Source organism: Protopterus annectens, chromosome 4.part0 (genome assembly GCF_019279795.1).
Source record: "Protopterus annectens isolate FY-2018-M chromosome 4.part0, PAN1.0, whole genome shotgun sequence".
In the NCBI taxonomy this organism is placed as follows: Eukaryota; Metazoa; Chordata; order Ceratodontiformes; family Protopteridae; genus Protopterus; species Protopterus annectens.
The window spans coordinates 406,757,845-406,782,714 of record NC_056733.1 but is presented as its reverse complement, the minus strand read 5'-3'; the positions used below and the strand labels follow the sequence as shown (position 1 = coordinate 406,782,714).

The window sequence follows — 24,870 nt, the reverse complement described above, 5'->3', positions numbered from 1 at the left end:
TATGAGTATAGTTATGATCAAATAAGCTATCTGGATGTTTCCATTAGTAAAAATAGGGAATTGATAATACATATGCCAAATATTCACCATAAAAATACTCAAATTCATTTTTACATTTTGAAAGCTGTCACCCATTATTTCAAAAGAGAAATGGGACATGGTAAGGCTTTCACATTTGGTTGTGGACAATAATATTTTCTTTACAGAATTAAGTGTTTTAGAAAAAATGTTCTTAGACAGGAATAACCCAAAAACTAATTGAGAAGGTTAATGATAATAAAGCGTCAAACAAATAGATCTGCAATACTTCCCCTGAGTCCCACACATTAAAAGGTAAAAATAAGGAAGGGAATCTAAATAAGATAGTGGCAAAGGTGATACCTTACATTCATGAAACACACAGAGTATGTAAGATTATTAGGGATGCATGGAATTTAATTTTTACTGAGGAGAATAAAGAGAAGTTAGGGGATAAACCCCAGATTACTTACAGTAAAGGAAAAAATGTAAAAAAATGTCAAGAAAAATTACAAAGTAATAGACAAAAATATTTGAGATAAAAAATGAATAAGTATGTTAATGATGAAACCTATGTTTGTGTGGAAGGGCATCTGAGAACCATTGACTGCCAAGGATTATGTAATTGTAACACTAGTAGGGTTGTTTACTTAGCTACTTGTTTAAATTGTTCTGCATTTTATGTGGGAAAAACTAATAGAAAATTAAAAGACAGGATCTATAAGCATTTGAATTATATAAAAAAGGAGAATGAAACAAATGCTTTGCAGAAACACCCTGAAATGTAAGGAGTTTAATAGATTTATAATTTTTTTGTTATTGATAAGGTAGTAGATGAAGGGGGGCTTTAAGAATGCATTGGAATTAAGGTTATGTGGCAACTGAGTTTAAATGCTTGTACAGAACCTAGCTTAAATGAAAATATTTTTATCAATAGTATTTTATATGATATGGTTAACAATTTGATTTATAATTTGAGTAGTAGATTATCATACAGTGCATTTTTAAGTAAATAATTATGTAATTTATACATTATGTGTTAAATTTAGGATTTAAACTGCTCTTTAAGTGTTTCTAAATTGATGTTATGAATTATTTAGTAGGTGACTAATGTGCTTGGTAGAATGCTTTTTTAAAAGTAACATGTGATTTCTTATAAATTAACCCTGAAGTTTTTTGTAAAACCAGGACGAAAGTACTGAGTTTGTGTTCAATAAATATCTGAGATTTAAGCTTGTGTCACTTTTAGTGTCGTCTGTTACATTTTTCATTTTAGTATTGCATTGGATGTGTTTTCTATTTTAGTTTGGGTCTCAGATTACTATGTTAAACAGTAGTGGTTGCATTATTTCTGCAATTTTCCCCCAGATCATTGCTATAATATCCCCTCACAATAGCAATGGGGTTTATCTGTATCAGCATTTCTTTCCACCTCTGCCAGTGCCATGGTGTCAAAGGATAAAATCCTAATTAGAACCAGGTGACCTGGGTTCAATTAACATCCCTGGCATCTGAGATGCTGGCAGGGAGAGATGGTTGGACCCATCTTGAGAGGGAGTGAATTTGCTCAAAATGTTGCTTAGGGTGTTGTCCTCCAGTGAGAGGAGTAGCCCACAGATGTTAGTCAGTGAAAGTAGTGGAGGGGGCATGGAAAGAAATGGAGCATAATAAAGAAAAAAATCCTCCTAAATAGAATGTGGATAGCCAAGATCCCCAGAATTCCCTTAGGTTCCACTGCTGGTCCCAGCAGGTACGGAGTAGGTCTGGGGGTTAGTAATAGGTGGTAGACATGGCATGCAGATGAGACACTGTATAGCAGTGCTGTCAGGATGATATGTTGGAGGGACCAAACAAATTTCAAAATAAAAGATCTTTGCAGCTAGCTCTTTAATTTCCTACCTGGTAATTTCCTATAAATGCAACATGAACCACATTCAAATATACAGGGATATTTGGGACACTCAGTGTCCCCCTATCTCTCTTGGCAATTTTACTGTCTTCACTTGTACTCTTGGCCTCTTCCCTATACATAAAAACTCTCCCATCCAATGGTTTATCTTCCTTAAATTACTGACCTCAGATGGCTCACAAAATGAAAGCACTAAATTCAACACATAGGCCAATACATGCCATTACATCATTTACACGCTTTGGGCTAGTTTCAAATTTAGGTGTTTCTACTTTCAAGTTTTTCCTTCTCTCTTCTTATTACCTTCTTTTATAGCTAGCTGCGTATAATATTCATAAATATTTTAAGGTCTTCTCCTCCCCCACCACATGTTAATGCTTTCTTATTACTTATTCATCTATATTCCTATTGCCATCATTTTTCTTTCTTTCTTTCTTTCTTTCTTTCTTTCTTTTTTTCTCTTTCTTTTATTTTGTACTTTGACATTGCTTCAGCCCTTGTAATCTTTGGAACATTTTATTCATATCCTCATCCAGTTTAGTCAGCATTAATATAATATCAACATAGAAGACTACTTTTATTTGCAGAATCCCCTATTCATATTCCTTCAGATCTGACTTCCTTATACTCATGTCTAGAAGTTCTGTATTTCATGGCTGAAATTTCTTTATAAGCAACTTGATTTTTTACTAATAATTTCTGAAAAAAATGGTGAGTCAATTTGTTGTACCACATCAAAACATAGTGAAATAGTTTTTGTTAAACAATGGTCTTTAGCATCCGAAAGAAAAAGAACAAAAAGAATGGTCTTTAGTCAGTCTCTGAACAGGTTGAGCAGGATTGAGATCATCTCATTGCAGTAGGGTAATCTGTACTTTTATCACAGTAAGACTCTGATGCTGATTGGCTGAACATAGCGTTCATTGCATTAGGGTTATCTGAACTGTTATCACAGTAAGACTGATGGTGATTGGCTGAACATAGTGTTCAGAAGTATAACGGGTATTAGTCACTGCATGCACTTCTTGTTTTTTGTTCTGTGCCATCCTTATCATCTAATCTTTTGATAACTATTAGGTGCTCTGGTACTTTAATAAAGCTGTTATAAGTTCATAAGTTCATAACTGTGTACTAGGCTAATGACCACTGGGGCCTTTTTAAGCCTAGCCTTGCATTCCAAATCTCTGACAAGTTCTGATACCATTGATGAGTGTAAGCAGGAGCATAGGAAATGAAACTTTTAAAAGTAGGGGCCTGAGAGATGAACCATTTACAGGTTGCTTGTGTCCATTATAGGCATAGGTGCCAAAACAGGGATGAAGTTCCTGTTCCAGTCCAGTTGTCAAAGTTACACTTGAAATGGGTTAGGGAGAAACAATGCTTCATATGGATGGGAAGCCTGTTTCAGAAAAAAATGTAGTTTGTGGGATGTATACCTGTCTATCTAGCAGGTCCTGTTGTATCACAGGCAATGTTTAAGTCTTTAGAATGGGTAATTCTGGTGATGTTTATTTTACAGGTATGCTGGGCATCCATCAGGATGGGATTTGTCAATGCTTTGTATGTCAGGCATAGATCTCACCTCAACAAGCTGTAGGAGACAGAATACAGGGATAAGGCTTTGAAGTGGTCTGCATAGGACATATTACTTATGCTGCGTATTCTTTTAGTGAGGAACCTCTGAGGACATTCTAGTTGCTGGATGTTCCTAGTTAGGTACGTAGCTAATGGGGCATTGTACTCAGTGAAAGGTCTAATGAATGAAAAATACAGTGAGAAAATGACTTCCTTGGAGCTTGATGCCATACCTTTGTTTGTAAGTTGCACAATATAAAATAATGTCATCACTATTGTAGATATGTGATGATCAAAGACTAGATTATATTCTATGTGTGTCACTAAGTCCCTGAATACTGGTTTGACTCTTAGGTATGTTTTGTTACTATGATAGTTACCAGGGGTGGGTGACTTTCTTAAGGATAATATTATGGATTTCTTGGTGTTCAATTTTAGTCCACGGCACTGACACCAGTTATTTGTCTGTGTCAGCCCTTCCTAGAGAACATTATTGATGGTGTGGGATTCTATGACTGCTCCCAATTAGCAATCATCTGCAAATTTGGTCAGCTATAAACCCTTCACATTGGAATTGACTTCAGAGAAGTAGATGCCAAAAAATGAGCAGTCCCAGGACCTATCCTTGAGGGACTCCACTGGTGACTGGCCTCTTTGTAGAGATGGATTCCCAAATTCTAACTTCCTGGGTCCTGTCTGTGAGCCAGTTGGCTATCCCTTTGGGTGACATAAAGGTTTATACCTAACCTCTTAAATTTGTCAACAATGCCCAGGTGGAGACTTGTGTCAAATCCTTTGGCCAGGTCAAGGTAGGCATTGTGAACCATTTTGCCCTCATCCACTGCTTTGGTGACCTTCTCAAAGAAGTCCCTCAGGTTGAGTAGGCATGATCTGCATTTGATGAAAGCAAACTGGGTTGGTTCCAGTGTCTAGAGACTTATTATGTCATAACTGATCATTTCAATGGTAATTCTTCCAGTGGCTTTGCACATGCGACTAGTGAAACTTATGAGTCTGTTGTTTCCATGGTCTGTAGATGGCCTGCCTTTGTGCGGAGAAATGTATTGCTATTCTTCATTTTTGAAGCATGACGCCTGATTGGAGGCTATGGATAAATAGTGATTCCAGAAGGCTTGCTAGTTCATGTTTCATGCTAATTAGAAGGCAGCCTGGGATATTGCCTGGGCCCACTGATGCAGTGTTCTTGTCTTTAGTGAGAGCATTGAGGACCTGTTCCCTAGTGATAGTAGGGGAAAGTTATATTTAATGGAATTTCCTGATGGGAGGCTGGGGGGTAAAAACTCTAGTTAATCATTCTGCAAACTTTTACATGCCTAGCCAATGACAAAGGGAGAATCAAACCTTGTACCTTGTGTCTGTGAGGTAAACATCTTAACCATTATGCTAACCCCAACCCTCTTATCCTAAGATAAGGCTATGAACATGGCGTCAGATTTCCTAAGAATGGACCTTCTTAACTTTGTGAATATACAGCTTTGTGTTGTTGGTTAAGGTTTTAATTTCAGTCTCACTGCCACTGACATTATGATTTTTAGCCTTCGTTTTTAATCTTGTTTGGTACATGTCTATCACTTAAGAACTTTCTACATAGAATGTCTTCTTCTTTCAAAACATCTTTGCAAGAACACCTCTCTGCTAACTGGATTTGTACTTGTACTATGCCTTCCTCTTCTATAACCTGACATCCATTTCCCTCTTGTATTTACACAATCTATAAATTGTCCAGAGACTACTTAACTACACTTGCAACAGAATCTTTTACGATTTTTATTACCTATTCTGTAATTGTAAGTTTTCATTTAATTGCACCTACTATGTATTTTCAGTCTCTGCTTTAACTAATTGTTAGTATCTACTATTTATGCATTTTTGTGTGAATTTTCATATTGTTAATTTTCTGTTATATAATCTATGTTTATGGAGATTTTCTTCCTGGGCCTCCACTGAAAATGGCCTCTTAATAGCCCAGTGGACTATCCTGGTAAACAAATGCCAATAAATGATAAGTAAATGTCAGAACTTGTACATTTCAAATGTGTTTTATTTGGTTGTTTCTTGGGTTCAGTGTAATTTGTGAGGGTTGATTTCACCTTTGAGTAGTTGCTTGATTCAGCTTACATTCATATTTGTCATGCTCCTTTTCTCCAACCATGTATTAAATTGTTCTAATGTTCCTTCTTTAACATGTATGAGTGTAGCATAGCTCTTCATGTGTTGCAACAGTCTGTGCTGCTTCTGATCAAATGAAGTTTGTTCATTATCTTAATCAAATGGTGTCAGCCATGTCTGCTTTATTGGCATTTTCAGAATATTTGCTCAAATATATATTTATAACTACATATCTACAATTTATGGGCAATTCTGATACTTTAAGTATTAAAATTTACAAATTCTGTTGCACAGCGTCTCACTGAGTGGTGAGATTCTCCACTTCTGCACTTAGCTGGGGAGACTAGTGTGTGAAGTCTGTATGGCCTCCTTGTCTTCATGAGGGTTTTTTTCTGGGTGCTTCAATTTCTTCCCACATTCCAAAGACATGCAGTAAGGTGGACTGGGGACTCTAAATTGCCAGCAGGTGTGCATGTGTGTGTGCATGTATGATATGAAAGAAAGACCTGGAAGCCTACTTCAGTTTTTCCCATACCTCTCAGCATTCCAGATTTTTGCAGAAAGTCTAGATGTTTGCTTCATATTTTTAGTCTGTTATTCATAAAATCTGCGGTTTACTGGCAAATCAGTGAGTACTAAAGTCACTAACCTTAGATAGACATATGAGTTTTATACTTCATAGCCTTCAACAAATGCATACTGGTCCCGGGGGGGGGGGGTCTAGGATGCTGACAGACCAGCAGCATAGTTTCTCTGCTCTGCTACTCTATTTCTATTTATGACAGGAAATTTTATTTTTATAATATCCAAAATTATTTTTTCAAAGAGAATCGTTTACCTAATACTATATTGAAGGATGTTATCTAAAAAAATTCTAAATATGTGAATTTTTTCCTGTCAAATTACTCACTAGAAAGCTCTTTACCTGTAGCTGTGAAATGAGTCATTCAAAGAAAGTCTCTCAGGACCTGTCTTTAAAGAAAGAACTCCAATCGGTTCTTTCTAATATACAAGAACTCTCTTTAAAAATGGACAAAATGGATAACAAACTTGACAGCTTCAAAGAAAAATGTACCAAACAGATGGAATAGATACATGAGACATTAAAACAGAAAATCCAGATATCTGGAATAGAGGATGCTCGTAATGACATAGAAGGAAGAGTAACTGAGGATGAGAATAATATTGAATTTCTACTGTGACAGAATGCATTACTAGTAAACAAAATAAATGACTTGGAATTACAGAGCCAGGAGAAATAGCATCTGTATCTTCTGACTGCCTGAAAAAATAGAAGGAGAAAATATGGTCAACTTTCTTACTGCATGGCTACCTAAGATTCTGAATTTATCTGAAGGTATGTCATATGGTGTAGAAAGGACACACATGTCTCTAGTTCCTACTGCATCAAAAACTAATTCATCACGAGATCAATTATTGTTGTCTTTCTCTTCTCAGTACAAGGAGCTAATATATAAAACAACCTGGTCCAAATCTCCTATTAAACTGGATGACAAATTAATAAGATTTGACAATGACTATTCTAATGCTGTGATGACCAAAAGGAAAAGTTTTCTACCTCTGATAAAAGAACTCAAGAAAAGACAATTTAAGTTATATTTACTCTTTCCTGCCAGGCTCAAAATATTCCTTCTGGATGAAGTTAGACACTTTGAGAACTTAGACTCTGCATTATCATTAAAAAAAAAAAACCTGGACCAAACTGAAGGTATGGACCGGAACAATAGTACTTTGAAGAGACAAGCTGAAGTATATACCTGGAAACTCAATGAGAAGAAAAAAGAAATTAAAAGACAAATAACGTTTGTTAGTTGCTCACTATTATGATAAAATTATTTTTCCATGATAAAACTTACTAAATCTGTTACTTGAAGTATGGATGAAAGAAACGATTCACTTCTCTATAAGGTAAATAAATGTCAATGTTTTTTATCTTTCTTCCTATATATATTTATAAGTTAATATTTTATATTTAGTATTCTATACTAAATATAAACCTTAGTGTAATAAGTATTTAGTAATTAATTTTCTTAACTAAACTTGTTATTTTTACATATATATCCTAGTTTCTTTTCTTCATATATATGACAGAAATTTTAATGTAATGGCTTATGGTAACATAATATAATAAATGATTTAAATAGTACATTAAATGTTGTGAATGGAATGAATGTTTATGGTGTTTATACCTTTTAATTCTTAATTCATAAGATATGGCTGATTTGGATATGTGAGGTGTTGTATGAATGGTATTTGGATGTACTTTCTGAAAGAGTTATATGACTGTTGTGTTGTTTCTATGTGCTTCTTTGCTTGTGTAATGAGAATATGATAAGGCACTTGTAGTGTATATGTGCTGTTTTCTATTTTTTTTCTTTTTTCTCTTTTCTTTTTTATTCTGTTCTTGTTTTTATCATATTTTTAATAACTAGGTGGCAATTTATTTGGTGGGATGTAGTTAGGAAAGGAGAAATTCAGTGGTTAAGGTAATCTCTGAGTTTTAATTCGTGCTTGAGATTAAAAAATGACAGTTTGTGATTTCTTTCTTATTTCTGATTTAATTGTGATGTTTGATGGTGGATTGTTCATTGGGGAAAGGTTAGGAAAGGAGAAATGCAGTGAGAAAGATAAATTCTACAATTTAACTTGTGTTTGAGATAAAAGCGTCAGTTCGTGAATTCTAAATGAGTAGTTAATACAAGCTACATTAATTTGAAACTTTTAAAGCTTGTGCACTTATTTTGAAGGATTTCTTAGTGTTTTTTCCCCTCTCTTTCAGTTTCTGGGATCTTCTGGATTTCCCACTGAAGTTGCAAGAATATTTTACTTGTTAAACAAAGATTAAATGAAGGGGGAAGTCAAAGAGGAAGTACTTAGCTGTGATAAACACCTTTAAAGGTCAAAGAGCATATTAGCAGTGTATATTTAAAGGGAAAATATCAATAGTAATTTCTGACCACATTGTTAGACTTTCTACTAATACAGTCAACTTGTTCATTTTCTTCACAGTTTTAGACATTAGTAATGTTGCTAGTCACGAAAAAGCAATATTCAAATGTACTTCTCTTTCAAAGTCAACAACATGTTTATAAAAGTACACTGTATAGGTGCAACACTCTGTATAGCATGTTTGAAAAGCTTACATCTCACCCCATGACGTCTTGTTTTTGGAGATGCAGAGAACACAGTGGTGCTTGTGTGGTGCAGCTGCAGTTTACTTGTATTTGGGCTGGATCTATGGAAACTTAGACAAAGCTTGTTTATTAGTCACTTACATTATAGACTATGCATTGGATGGTAGGTTTTCCTATATGGTTATTTCTGTCACACGGGCTTTCTGTAGAGTATTAGGTTTGGCTTCTTTGCAGTGCATACAGACAGATTACTTATGTAACTTATTTCTAGTGCTGCTGAAACATAGATTCAAGCAGTCACACAATCACAATGGAATGTGTTTGCAATGTCACTATTGCAGTTTCCTTACATAGGAGGGTATTTCTTGATTAAAAAGTCTCACAGGTGGTTACTTTTTCTGCTGTTGGATCCAAAAGTGAAGCTTGAGTAGACACCAAGGAGTGTCATGTGACTTCTCCACCTCCCTTCAACCTTTATGATACCCTGCTACATTTCAGTACTTACTGGACTTTTTACAGCACGTTCAGAGTAAATTTGCAGTTACCTGTCTCAATGAATAGATGGTTAATAGCACAAAATGACAAAACTCTGTACATTACATAAATGGAAACATGTATAGGCTTTACATGACAAAGTTGTCTGCAGCTTGGTTAAATATAAAGTCTGTTAAAAAGCCGTTTTATGTTTGATTTTAATACACATAATAAGTGCAAAATAGTAAAAGGGTATTAATTAACTTGCACTTTCTCCTTCATTTGTTCCAAAATTGCTACTTTAACATGTGTAAATTTTGTATTCCTCTCTTTGAATTATATTTGTTTTAGTATTGCGGAACTATACACAGTATGGCATTAATTTTTTAAAACTCAGCTTTTATCCTAAGATCCTGTATTATACAAATTGCACATTGTTTTATTAATTTAAGGAAGTGAGGATGAGTTTGTTTGTATCTGCTGATGCTAGCCTTTTGCTTCATTGATTAGATCTGCATATGTGGGCAATGGATATATGTATGTTTTTGGTAATGGCTATGGTGAGGATTTCTGTTGGTTTATATGCAGATATGCTATTTGAGCAGGAAATATGGTACTCAAGCATATGACAATATCAGAAGCTTATGTTTTGGGAATTAATAGAAAGTCTGATGTATAATAAGGAAGGAACTAATATAAAATAATATAAATTACTTACTTAAGGATGATCCTGTCCAATAATATTAAAAATATAATAACCTTTAACTATAATAACCTGAATTGCATACAATGTACTCTTAATAAATGGAATATATTTATTACCATGGAAGAGAGATTTTCCTTAATTAAAATGATAATGCTTCCTAAAATTCTATATATAATATAATCCATATTCCTCCCTCTCCCCCCAAAAAATATAAAAGAATATAATTCTTTATTTCAGAGATTACTCTAGTTTCCTAACAAGCCTAGATTGGCTTTAAACCATTGCTATCCTCACCACATTATCCTCATAGCTGTATACATTCCAAGGGATATCAACACCCTTGCAGACAGAGCAGGAATTGCCTTCTCCCATATACATGTTCAGTGGACCAAAGATAACCAGCAAAATATTATTCATTTAGGTGCAACCAGAGATATACATCTTACTCTCACCATCAATCGTTTCTCTTGTCTCTTCTTGGGCACTGAAGTTGAAAGATGCCCTGATTGAGATGTGGCCCCAGAGTCTCCTGTATACCTTTCCCCAACATGCTTAATAACTAAGACCATCCAGAAGACCAAAGGGCCACATTCCAGTTTAATCCTGATAGTCCCCTTCTGGCTCCAACAAATGTGGTAGCCTCTTTTGACACATACATTCATGTAGGACACCACAGTTACAAAATTTCCACCTAAGCCAGTCTCATTGAGACATTAAGCACCCCTTCAAGTTGTTAGCATGGCTTCTGCAGTTCTGAATGTGTCCACAATCCATGTTATTCCCTGAAAATCAAAGAATATCTAACATTGTCATAGAAATGGACCACCACCAGAAAGATATGTAGGGACAAATGGAAGGACTTTTCAAGTTAGGCAATGCAGAATGGCCTGGCTGAATCCAAGGTCAGGCCCTTGTAGAAGGTTCTGAAATACCTCACAAAACTTTTTTTATAAGACTTCACTGTTAATATCCACTTGTTAGCTATTTGTCTTTCCTCCTAATGGATCACTCCACCTCCCTGGACTTGCTGAGAATCAAAAAGGTTTTCCTTTAGGTTACCTACTATTTGAGACCCCTAATCAGAGATTTCTTGCCACCTTGATATTATTTAATCACAAAAACGCTTACCATGTCAGCCTTTGAACCAATGGCACTGGTAGACCTCAAACACCTTTCTTTGGAAATGCTATTTCTTGTGGCAGTCATCCCAACCAGAACTACAGGTGCTGTCAGTCAAATCTTCTCCCCCCATTTAATCTTCTGCCAGAAGAAGATGTTACTTCAGACAAATGTAGCCTTCATTCCCAAAGTAGTAACAGAGATCAATTTGAACCAGTCTATTAACATTCCAGTGTTCTCTCCCTTCTGAGAAAATGAGTGAGTGCTTCCTTCACTGTGTGGATGTCCACAGTATACTGAGGTTTTACCTCAGTGGGACAAAGGCTTCAGAAAAAAATGACCAAATCTTCATTTGCTGTATCTCACAAAGGAAGGGTCTCTGGGTGCCCAGTGTCAGTCTTTCCAGATGGTCATCAAACTGCATACAATTTTCTTATCTTAAAAGGAGGAAATCACTGTCCATACCCCCCATAGTTTATTCTAGAAGAACAGTAACCAAATCTGCTGTGTTTCTCTAGAATACCTCAGTTGATAATTGTGCAGTGTCCACATGCTCCACCCTTAATACCTTCACCAAGTATTATATATTTGATAGTACCTCCAGAAAAAGATCATATTTTGACTGCTGTGTTCAAAATGGACATTCTTTTACTTGAGTTCATCAAAGTATGTCAGCTGGGAACTCTATCATATCTGTTACTAAAGATTTTCCACTTTTTTATGAGATGTAGAAGTTATGTGCTTACTGTAAAGATGTTTCTCTAAGAATAGTTTCAGTACTATTTCCTATGACGCCATCCCTTAAACTGGGCCCAAGGTAAGTAGGCCACCTACTTGCTCCAGGCACCTCAATTCTGAATGACGCTAGTTTAATTTTGTTGGCTTGACCTTGCTTCTATTCTACTCACCTTTTTGATGAGTGCCCTCAGTCTTTCCAAATGTTATGTAGGTGTGGGTTCACAAACCAACTGTATAACTGCTAGATGAGTGTGATAGAAACCAAGGAGGGAGCTGGCTACATGAAAACATCTGAGTTTCAAGTAGTTCCAATGCCTGTGTTATATAATCTTACCTGTTATCAAATATGGGCACATCACTTAATTTATGCACATTAGACAATGTCTTTGTTGTATTTTTTTCATTTTGTATAAAGGATTAATGCTTAACAGAGTCAATTAAAGGAACTCAGACCAGCCACTATCAAGTCCTTTTGTTCTTTAAAGGAGCTTGATGATGAAAATGCCATTTGTTATGAGAACATTGGTGTTATAGGATGAAAAAGAATCAGTTGCTCCTTGAACTGCCTCATCCCATGGGCAGTTGCCTGCTGTTTTTTTACATTTGATGGAACAATTATCAGAATTTGGTACCCAAACAATGGGTCGTGGGTGTAGAAAAATAGATAATGGGCCAGTTAGGCTATTTGCATAAGGATGGCATATACTGCGTCTATGACATGTACAGAAGTCCATCAGGGGAAAATTTCTTCCTGCCTCCCAGGGTCATCATTCATTTTTGCTGTCATTCAATAATCAGCATCTGGATCACTTTTTATTTGTCTGCCACCAAGTGCCAATCCTTTTCATTTTTCATGTTATTATAAAAAGATTCACAGTAAAAGTGATCAATGGGCCAGTGCCCATATGCCATTTTGTGTTTTGCTGATGACTGTTTTAGAGGACTGAGGTTGTTTAATGTCTTTCGTCTTTAGTCATAGGATACAGATCAGATCACTGAAGCACTCATGATGTGTGAGAAAAGCATACTCCTGTGTGCATAATTTCAATTCTGATTAAGATACATAGATGTCTTTGGTGCATTTATGTAGACCATGGCAGTCAATTGATATGTGGAATGTGTGGTGTTGTGGCCAAGCATGCTGACCAGTAGCAAATGAAAGTGCTATGAAAATCATAATGTCCTGCACTTCAGAGCCTGGATGTATGGCAGCTGGAATTCTAGGCTCCATGTTACTTTAGAGACTGTTCCATGCCATGGATGCCTGTTACAGGATAACTTGCCACAGCTATACCTTTTTAAGTAAAGTACTTATCATGGTTTTGCCAGCGACCCCTAACTGGGAAAAAGCCGAAAGAAGAAGAAGACTTACCATGGTTTTGCCAGGCCTAGAACTGGAGCACTCCATCACTACAGAAATTTCTGCCCTCATGTTCATTCTGTCATCTTCCACTTGAAGTCAGAGATCAAATACATTAAGGAGAACAAGAGCAGCATATTGCCAGACTAACAATTGTTGACAAAAAAGTAATTGGCTGTTTTTTATATATTCTTTAGTCATCGGAAACTTCCATTTCACTAATTATGGTACCATAGAGGATTTATCTTCATTGTTTATATTAGATTGGCGGTGCAAAGACTTAGCATTTGCTTTATTACTGCAAGCTAAATTTAATTTATAGCTCAGGTGTTAGATGGCTAGTAGATGAAGGGCGGTTTAATCAGCTAGGAGTCAGTTTGCTCTTTTGTTAAGGATGCAAATGACTAGGTACTGTTTAGTGACTGATTCTGATGTATAAATATTGGTCATCATTTGAAACAGTTAGCTTCATACCTATTGTTCTGTGTACTTTGGCTAAGATCATAGGATGGGTGGTATGTCTCAATTCTCCCAGTACACTTAGCCAGCCTTCATAGTTAACACATCACAGCACAAATTCAGAAAGGATTACTCATCAGTACTATTCTGTTATCAGTCGCCTGTATTTACTTATGGCTAGATAGTGGTGAGGATGTTCATCTCTTGTATTCAATCTGTCCAAGGCTTTCAGTACTATTAGTCAGAATTCCCTTTAAAAAATAACACATGCCTCACTAGGACTGAATCCTGGCACTATCAGCTGATTCAACAAATATCTAAAAAAGAAAAATGTCTGTTAGCCTATTTTGAGATTATAGCTGATAAAAGTATGTTACAGAAGTTGCTACTATGTGCATTAGTGTTAGCCACCTAGCAGGTTCTTTTCTGCACTGACTGTAGTCCATTATACAGGTACAAGAACATGGTCTCTTCTGATATCACCCACCAAATTATGGTTGGGATTCTACAACCCTAAGCACTGGTTCAAGGGCACATATCTCATTCATAAAGCTCTTGTCTATTCATAAAGCCTTTAAAACCAAATAAATTATTTTCTGCAGTTGCTACTATCATAACATCTATTTTTCTGACCTACTAATAACTGTAACTAGTGGAACCCAAACAGCATTAATTGACATCTCTTATGACTTAGCTTTCATGTTACATCTATAGCAAAAAGTATGTTCCACTATTGGGTTAGCTGTATTGAATCAAAGGCCTCCTGTTACCCAACCATAGAAACAGTCATCAAATGTACTCCTTTTTTGATGTCCTCATCATGGATATGTCTTTAAGCAAAATATCTCTAGACTAGAAGCTATTCTCAAGTATGCAAAACTCACTGTTACTGAAATATGCAAAACCCATCATTACAACCTGTACAGGGAACTAAACCGAGAGCCTTTTGAAGTCAACTTAAAGTACTTCCTAATTCGCCTTGAGTCTCTACCCCCCAAATAATTAATTTCCGTGACACTCCATCCTTCAGTGGTAGTCTTTAATCAGATATCCTTGCTTGCTAGGGGCTGGATTTATGAAGCAATCTTGCAGTCATAATCAATACAGTGTTGCACTGCTCTATATGTCAGTGGCATGGGGTGATGTACCCAGTGTGTGTGTGTGTGTGTGTGTGTGTTTGTGTTTTTATGTGTGTGTGTGTTTGTATTTCAAGAGATTTTCATAAAATCTAGCTTCTCAAATTTTTTTTCTGTCATGTTTTTTTCCTTATCCACAAATTGTAAACGTTTTTAGTTTTTTATGTTTTCTTCCTTCATCACCGTAGCTACACTGACTAATGGCAACATATCTGAAAAAAATCATGATACAAATACTCTTAAGCCATTATAATTCTGCTCAATTGCATTTTATGCCTTCTATATCCTATATTGTTTGATATCTAGACTGCTTGCACAGGTAAGGCAGTAGTTTCTGACATACTAGCTATGCTCTGTTTGTCCTTGCTCAAACCCTAAATAGCTAATGTTGTAATAAATTACTCACATTCAATGACCTCATTGCATTTGTATATTACCTTATACATGTTAAGTATTTAATATTTCTTTATCCATATGAAAACTGATTCATAAAGTGGCCTGTACTCTTTTATTGCCCTATATATTTCGTTGTAGAGTTTTTCTCCTTGGCTTACAACTGAAGCCAGGCCAAAATTCAGTTTTAGGCAACCTGTGTAACAAAAGTTAAATAAATTAATATACAAATAATAAATTATCTAAATGCCAGAATACTTATGAAATACAAATGCCCCCACTGGCATGGATAGTTATTTCCTAAAATTATTTTAAGTTTATAAATGTTTTCTTATTAACTGTGAACATGACTGTGCACACTTAATAGGTAGGCTGTTGTATCTAAAGCTCACATGCTTAAATGGGCCCTCTACCGAGTGTTTGAACGCAAGCATAAAACTGTAGAAAACTTTGATTTTAATAATAAAATTGTAAGTATTCATTAGCAGGGAAGTACTTTCTCTTATGTTATTTGACAAATACATTCTCACCATCAAAATATGTATGTTCAGGTTCAAGTATTGTTAATTTTTTCTTACTGTGTTTATATTCAGTTTACAGCTAATAAACTTAAGTTTGGCCTTAGTTATTCCATGCCTTCAAGAGAAGTTTTGAAATAAACTACTTCTGCAGAATACTGGATGGTATATTACCTCATGTTTCTTGTAGAGAAGTGCACCTGTGTCAAGGTGTTTATTATTTCATTGAGAGCGAGGCTTTTGTGCATCAGAATTCTACATTTTCCTTTTTATGTGATACAGAAAGGCATGTTTATTGATATTTATTACACTGCTTGTGAAACAGACACCTCGACATAAGGGGTCAGTGCCTGGACAAGAGCTTCCAGGAATTGTAATTCGTAAGCTACTAAACATACCATATCAGCAAGGAACAATCAAAAACAGGCTAAAAATTAAATGCATCTTTCAAAAAGCATCAAATATGTCTGTCAAAAAGCAGATACGCATTTAAGTACATAAAGTGTATTTTGTTTAAGAAAGTGGTAAGTCATACAGCAATTATGTGTTTACTCTAAGTAAATATTGGCTATGTTTCTTATTTTAAGGGGTGTAATTCAGCCTTCCCAACACAGAAAAGACATGTCAGGAACAGTAAACTGAATCAGATAACACACAGGCTTGACTACAATATGTAGTATTTGTACTGACTGCTTGGAAACATAGCACTGTATTTCTAACTGCAGCCATTTCACAACCCTGTTTTTTATTTATTTTTCATTCATTTAAATTAGAGGATATATAATAGGCTGTTTGTTGGTACCTATTGAAATGTAATGTGTGTTCTTCACTGATTAACATAAAGAAAGTGCAGTGGTGTATCACTTACTGTTACTTCACAGTGTTTTGTTCGCGGGTTCAGTTCTAGGTTGGCGTGCCTTCTTTGCTGAGACTGCATGCTCTTGCCATGCCTTGGAACTTTTTGGTGGAATGTCTGAGTTGCTTTCCACGTCTCAAAGATGTGTTGTAGGTGAAATGTCAGTCTGCCAAGTTGCCCATAGGTGTATATATAATGTATGTTTGAGTCTGTGTGTTTTTGTCCAGTGATGAACCGATCGACTGTGTGCCTGGATAGACTCTGACTCCCCCATGATTCTGAAAAGGATAAAGAGGGTTTCATAAAACTGAATGAATGAATACATGGATGACCTAAAGGAAGCAATTATGGCTAAGTAACGGATGGGCACTTACATTCTAAATGTTGCAGAAAATTGTTTTCCAGTCTATCATAAATTTGTCTGATTTATTGGAATGAAGTTTCATGTCTGATTTCTTATCATAATTAAAATATATATATTTTTATGATGCATTTTTAGTAGGTGTTTCAGACTGCTAGATAGATGACAGTTTTAGCTTTGGTTATGATATGCTGTTGTTCAGACTGTGATCACCTGTTTCCTGAAATTAAAAGTAAAGTTTAGTTTAATCAGCAAACTCTTCTGTTTATTGATTACAGACTAATTCTTGCATTTTTTCTCTATTACAGCATTACTATTTTTGGAACAGGAGCAAAATGGCTGGCTGTACTTGAAGAAAGAAATCTCAAACCACGTACGTTTCTGGTGCTTATCCGCTACTTTGTTCTTTTATGTCAAAGAAGAAGCCAAAGTTCATCCATCAACATTTCTGCACATTATTTTTGCATATGAAATAGGGTGTCAAACATGCATCATTACTTTATTCTGTTAATGCATATCTCACAGCTGTCAGAGTTTCCAGAGTATCAGAGTTGAGGCAGCCTGCAGGTCTCCTCTTAGCCCAATTTTGCACCTATCTCTCCATTGAGAAATCAAGCTTGAAGTAACAAACATTAAACTTGCACTAAGTGCTTCTCTTAAACATTTTCCATTAGTAACCACTTAGCAGATATCAGTACAACATATTTTTTTTGGGGGGTGGAAGGAGAATATTGATGAACCATGTATGATTTTTACAGTATATGCATTATATGACAGTATAGTACATTTATAGTTGTCTTATTTCAACCTAAGGCATTTTATTTATTTTTAGATGTGGATGATAGCACATAGTAACTTTTCAGTGTATACTTTTATGTTAATGTGAAGGACTTTCTTGTGTCTGTTGTTTACTTCAGTGCTAGCAAGGAAGGGGGGGACAGCAAAATGGGGTCTTTTTTGGAGATGTTACATAACGGAGGTCAGGTGGAAAGAATTTCCACAGCTGAGTAATGTTAATCTGTTATAAAGTTTACTGGAATCTGACTGCAGTCTTTCTCTTGCAATCCACTGGCCTTCGTCAGTGGCCTAAAGATGGAGAAAACCTTGTTTCTTTGTTATTTATCATTAAAACATTTTTTTCATGTTTCTACCCACTATTCCTATGCTTAGGAAGTCTCTCTGCTAGTATGAATCTGTATATCTAAATCCTCTGTCGGTATTGCTTCATAGAGAAGAGTACACATAGGATGATTGATCAGTTTTCTTTGTGTTACTTCTGAACCACAGAATTTAAATTTAGCTATATGGTGCTTGAATGTTTTAAGGAAAATTATTTAGTATTACATGCACATTATGGCTAAGATTCACTCATCGGCTGAAGCATAGAGTGGTAGGACACACTGACTCAGGCTTCTGCTAAGAGGTGAAGCACTCCCTGATCTTACAAGTAAGGGAACTTTATTAGCCACAGGTGATCTCAGTGTGAGCTGCTAAAACCGTATGCTTCCTCTGGATGTCTGCTAACAGCTCCTCTTCAATTAATACAGCTTGGTACACTGCTGACCACTAAACTACCAGATTGTTGGTGGAAGCTTTGCAGTTGTCTTCTCTTCCTGCAGTCAACTATTTTCTTCAGATTTTGTTGTGATACAGTTAAACCCATTTTTACACCATGATATTTTAGTGGATCATAGTTCCTCTTGCACAAAGGCTAACGTTAACAGTGATGATCTTAATGCAAGTGATATCTCAGCTAGCAATGGTGCTTGTGTATCATCTCCATGCCTCTTGGCTATCATATGTCACTTCACTTCATCAATGCAACTATGATACAACTGACTGAGCTTACTTCCATTTATAGCACTTTGGTGACACACAGCCTATTACCTTACCCTCTTCAGATTGTTAACAGGTATTAGGAAGAACATGATTCTTGTTGTGTTTTCTGATAATGACAAGGGGGAGAAAACAAAGAAATTAATTATTTTATATTGTTAGTTGGGTTAATCTTTTTGAGCCAGAGGCTGTTTACAAACGAAACGCAGGTTATACTTTTAGGAACTGTTTTATAGTAGCCAGTCAGCCTATAGTTTATGTCCCTAGAAGGTGAGATGACAGTTGACTAACCAAAGAAAGCATACCTAATGCAGAAAGAATATGCAGACAACATTCTGAGATTTGAATTGAACCCCTAAATGTGAAATTGTGGATCAAATGGGCATCAGTACTTAATGGTATCATCTTTGATCAAGTCTCTTGCCAATAATGGTCTTGGTTTAAGAGTACTATAGTTTCCAGGTTCCCTATATGACATAGCCTTTTATGTTGCTTTGATATAAGTGAATGTAGACTTAACTTTCTTAACTGCTTTAAAGGATTTATCTTTCATAAGCATCACAGAAATTCTAGGAGGTCTAAAGTTAGTCTGCATTTAACATTCTCAGGAACACTTGATTCTAGGCTGTACTGTGGTTCCCAAGAAGACTTGAAAGTTTGCTTTCACATGGTTATTCTGGCATTTGAAAGAGAGGGGGCAGATCTGATGTTTAAATACTCCCTAACATACACATTTTCTTATAATACAGGCTAAAGCTAACTCAGAGGTTATTAAAGTTACCTGTTTTTAAACTTATAGCCCTCTACTTTAAAGATCTGGTTTGTTTATTTTTATTTAATAATTAGTAGTTTGAACACAAGATCCTTAGCCTATTCCAGCTTCAGCCTGTTGCAGCATGAAATCAGTCAAATAGTTGTAATTTATTTATGTGTCTTTGAAACTAGGTATGCTACAATGTCAAAACCAGATAATAATTTAATAGCAATGCAAATAACACAATGAAATATTAATCAAGTATTCAGGGATGAGGTGTACGTAATACTTAAAAGGGTCCCCAAAAGCTAAGTGGAATTTTTTATACTTTGTGGCACATTCAAAACTAATTCACTGAATTATATTCTCAAAGTTGCTGTGGCAGTGAGACCCACACTTCAGGGACAAGGTGAGAAAAAGAAATATGCCATCCCAACCAGCTAGGCAGAGAGGACAGGAAGACTGGTAGATATTGGAAGATACTTTAAATATGTAGGACCCTGATCATGTAGGCCCTTAAATGGTATCATAAGAAATTTAAAGATGACACTATGCTTGACAGCACAGTCGTGCAAAGATATAAGGGCAGGTGTAATATGGTTATACCTTCTGCCTCCAATAAGGAGCTTCAATGTTAAATTATCCATATGCTTGAAATTTCTAACCTCTGTGTTTGAAAGCACCAGGTAAAGAGGATTATCGCAATTCAGACACAAAATAAGAAAAGACCGCACAGGTATGGGTAGATTCACCAATGGAATACGGATCTTAATAGGGGTGGCATTTCTTAGTTATTGACAACAAGACCAGATAACTGTCACCTGGTCCTGAATTGAAAGCTAGTCATAAAGAATCAGTCCAGCTTGACACATTTTAGGCATAAAATTCAGTCAGTGCCCCGCAGATAATATGGCAATAATGACAAGAGCTAAGGAAACCCTTATAGAGGCATGCAAATCTCATCAATGTAAAAAGACAAAACAAACAAAAAAAAAAAAGAATTACGGCCAATGCATATTATGTCGAGGTGTAGCAAAGAAGACAGCAGTTCATAACTAGACCATTTACCCCAACTCAGACCAAGTACAGGAACAGGCCTAGAACACAGGTTATCTATAAAAAACATGTAATTTCATTTGCTAAGAAGATTAACTCTAAAAACATTTACAATTATACTATTTAAGATAGAAGGTTATAGGGCTACCTTTGTTTAGGTAGTGTGAGGATGACAATTTAATTACTAATTGCAATAAGTTCTATATTTTAAAAGAGCAAACTGGCAAGGTCTTTGTGCTACTTCTAGTACAAAGTTCAATCATTTGAAGGTGGAATTACAAAGACATTATGTAAAGGGGTTACTTTTTAACAAAGTACTAAAGGTAACACATTACTTAAGATGACATATTTTATACTGTAGATTGTGGGAAGCACTGTTTCCCTTTGCTTGACTGTGGTACCATATTAGCTTTCTGGAGACTGACACATTGTTTTTTAGTTCAAAGGCATGCACATGAATCTGCAGATCATATTTCATTTTACCTGTAATCTCCTGCACTTTTAAAAAGATCCAGCACTTCTCTGAATCAGTGATAATTCTCCTAAGACTGGCAGTTGGACCGACATATTCTAAACCTGGTAGTAAGACCTGTCTATTAAACTTTTTTTTTTGTTTTTGGTGTTAAAAAGTAACAGATTTACTTCAGCAAGCATTTTGTCAGTGTGTGAAGAATTCGAGAGATTAATTTTTAGCCAGAGTGCGAGATATTTAAACTGATTTTCAGAGACAAGAAGCCCTCCCCTACAATGAGGAGATGTTGTTGTGCCCATTTTCAGAGTATATTTGTAAGCTGTTAACATGTGCCAATGACCATGGCTTCTGTTTTCCTTAACTTTAGACTGAAGGGTAAGAGCTAATGTATTAATCCATATGTAAATACTGGGAAGATTTCCTGAATGAAATTTACTGAATGACTTGAGTCAGTCTAGATTACCACTCAGACTCGGTTGGCATAATAATTGATATAATATCCAGGAGAGATTTTAAATGCATTTATGAAGTTGGGAAATAGTAGTAAGCTTAATCTGGTTCTTGGGAAACACCAGTTTACATTTTTTGTAGGTGTGAGAAGAAGAGTTTAATTTTCACTGTGATGGACCAGCTGGTCAGTAAAAGTTGTAGACATGAAGGCAGTTTAAAGTAAGGCCACAGCACTGTAGATTAGGGAACCGTTTGGCATAATGAATGGAATAAAGTGTTTTGATGACTTTAATAAAACTACCCCTTTTAGTTCTCCTTTTCAATCTTTGACAAGATTTGACAAGTTATTTGTAACAGAATCTGGTGGCTTTGGTACTATGATCATTGCAGTTTATTCAGCTTGTCCTCCAAATTCATGCCGGTATGGTGGTTTAAATGCATATTGAAATCTCTCTGGATAGTGAAGTAAAGTCTGCTTACAAGGGTACTGTGGTGTCCAGTATGGTGCAGATAGCAGCACTGGAGGTGGAGGAGTTCTAGAGGATATGAGTCATGAGCATGAGGTGATGACTCTGTCAGCAAGAACAGGTGAGATAATTTGGCTTACACAGTATTTGATGAACATGCTGTAGACAAGTCTGGATGTGTCTAGAGAACCGTAGGTTGTGTACTAAGCTAACGGCCACTTGTGCCTTTTTTAACCTAGGCATGCATCCCAAATCTCTGACAAGTTTTGGTATCCTTGGTAGTGTAAACAGGGGCTTGGGAGATGAAACATTTACAAACAGGGGTCTGGAAGATGAACCATTTACAAGCTGCCTGTGTCCAGTAAAAACACAGGTTTCAAACCAGGGGTGAATTTATGGATCTCTATCCTTTTGTCCAAGTTACACTTGAAATGCGTTAAGGAGGAGCTCTACTTCACATGGATGGGTTGCCTGTTCTGGAGAAGATATAGTCTCTGGTATATGTACCTGTGTCGCCTGCAGGACTTGTTTATATTGGAGGCAAAGTTTAACTCTTTAGAATGGGTAATTTTGGTGCTGTTTGTTGGTGGAGGAATGTATGACTGCTCCTAATTTGCCACTGTATGCAGAAATGTTCAACCAGTTTTCCTTGATGTTGGCCTTCACTTCAGTGAAGTAAATTCCAGAAAAGAGCAGTCCAATCTTCTGTTCTAAGTTCTAAGCATTAGATGTAAAAGATTGATAAGTCTGCCATTAACAATATGCACTTCATTGTTCAGTTTCATCCATGATTCAGAACTAGCTAAAATATCTGGATGGTGTTACTGGAACCAATGTTCTAGGTATTTTTAATTTTTTTATGTATGTTCCCTGCATTTAAATAAGTAGCTGAGATTTGTTTAATAAAGGAAAACACTATAACTGGTAGAACAGTGTTTAGTTTGCCAAAAATTAAAATCTTATTTCTCTTATAATGCTAAGTAGAAGTTATGAAAGAAAATGACTTAACAAAACATAAATATGTGTTTAGGGTAATGAAAAGTATGGAATGTACAGTTTGTGGTCAGCAGTATAAATTCTTGTTAGAGTCTGATGCAGCATTAGTTAGGTAGATTGCATTCAGAGATAATGTAAAAGGGAATGATGAGTTTAGAAACTCTGAGGGTGGGTTGGGTGACCTAGTGTAGTAGTAAGTCATTTAGATTGGGAGGGAGCCCTGTTATGCTGTTTCATCATGAACAGTGGGGTCAATTGAGAGAAACTTAAGTCACAAAACCAGGGAAGAACTATATCATCATTGCCTCTTGACTACTGGAAGGGGTCAGAAGACGTGCTACTTCCTCTGTCTTACAAGAACTGTTAGATAAGGGTCTTTGGTTATACAGCTTCAGAAAGTAGTTTTATATACTGCATCTCTAGAGATCTCCAGAGCTCCCAACCTGTCATTCATTTATGCCTTCATTTCTCAGGACTAGCCTTTGTTTTATTCTAGGAAATTGCATAATCTCATAATCTTTTTTTTATTCTTCAGTTGAAATCTACTTAGTTATTCATAAATGGAATACAGGAACAAGACTTAAATATGATGGACGTCAGTGCCTGCATTCATTGCAAAGTTTGTCAGTGAGCTGGCCAATATCAGTTCACTAAATGAGAATGAAGTTCCCACATTAGACCCACCACTAAGTATATACTAAGATATTCTTATTCTTCCATATTAATATTTATCTGAATATTACTAGAGTGAATGCGCAGTTTTAAGATTTTTTAAGCAGCATGCTAGTATTTACCATTTCCTGTCTGAAATATATTGGCTTCCATTTAGTTTTATCTTTGATGGATTAGAAGTTACTGGTACGGATTTATCCAAGGAAATGACGCTTATTTTTCCGTTACATTTTTTTATTCCTATTTTTTGAGGCAAACTACTATTGTTCAGATTACATAGGGCCACTACCAAAAGTGAGTTGTGCCACTTAGATTGGCATCTTCTGCATACATGTCCTCCAAGTGCTTATTGGTACTGATTGTGACTTCTTCGGAGGACACTGTTAGCTCTATCAGGGCTATAACCTTTAACTTCAATTTTCATTGGTTTACTGTAAAGGTTCTATATTTGTGTCTCACTTTCTTTTTTTTTTTCATTTTAATTGGCTTAGTACAATTAAAACAAAGGCTTCTTTACATGACAGGCAAGCTTAACAATACAGCCCAGCTGCACTTCCAGAGTAGCCAGACAAACTGATCAGTGTGGATTTGGGAGGTGGGAGGAAATTGGAGTACTGCAAGGAATTGCCATCAGGTATAAGGAGAGAGTGCCTCTACTGCTCAGTATGTGGAGCAGGGACTGAAGCCTGTATCGTAGAGCAGAGAGGCAGCAACACTGACTACATTTTTAGCGGTGCTTCTTCATTTACCTAATTCAATACCTTGTGGGACTGAGCTATCTTGCTGCATCTTTAGATGAACTTATTATTGACTTGCACTACCAGGCCAAACATATTAGGGCCGTGGTGGTGCAGCGAAGGCCGCGGTGGTGCAGCGGTTAGCGTTGTTGCCTCACAGCAAGAGGTTCTCCCATTCAATTCTCGGCTGGAGCACCTTCTGTGTGGAGTCTGCATGTCCTCCCCGCAGTCTAGTGAAGTTAAAGACATGCAGGTAGGTGTGAGCATGCCTTCTTTGAAGGTTGGGCATCGGGCTGGCAACTCAGCACTGTAAAAATCCACTGCCAATCATGAGCAGACCGGAGTTTCACTGTGGCGTCCCCTAATTGGGAAAAGCCAAAAGATTCTACTTCTACTACTACCAGGCCAAACATATTCTAGACCAAGTAGTCCTTTGTTTTATCGTTAATGTGGAATTCCAGACAGTATATTAAAAATGATTATCCAATAGTTACTTGAACTTCAGTGGAAATGCTAATTGGAT

The 24,870-nt window shown here is 36.2% G+C and overlaps 1 protein-coding gene across 1 annotated transcript in view; it reads left to right on the top strand.

Annotated features, from left to right (window-relative positions):
* AACS (acetoacetyl-CoA synthetase) overlaps nt 1-24,870 on the top strand; it is a 1,424,505-nt gene that overhangs the window by 1,061,644 nt on the left and 337,991 nt on the right. Inside the window, exon 11 of the mRNA XM_044068347.1 lies at nt 17,216-17,280. Coding sequence (XP_043924282.1) covers nt 17,216-17,280 — 65 coding nt within the window. The remainder of the gene's footprint in view (nt 1-17,215; nt 17,281-24,870) is intronic.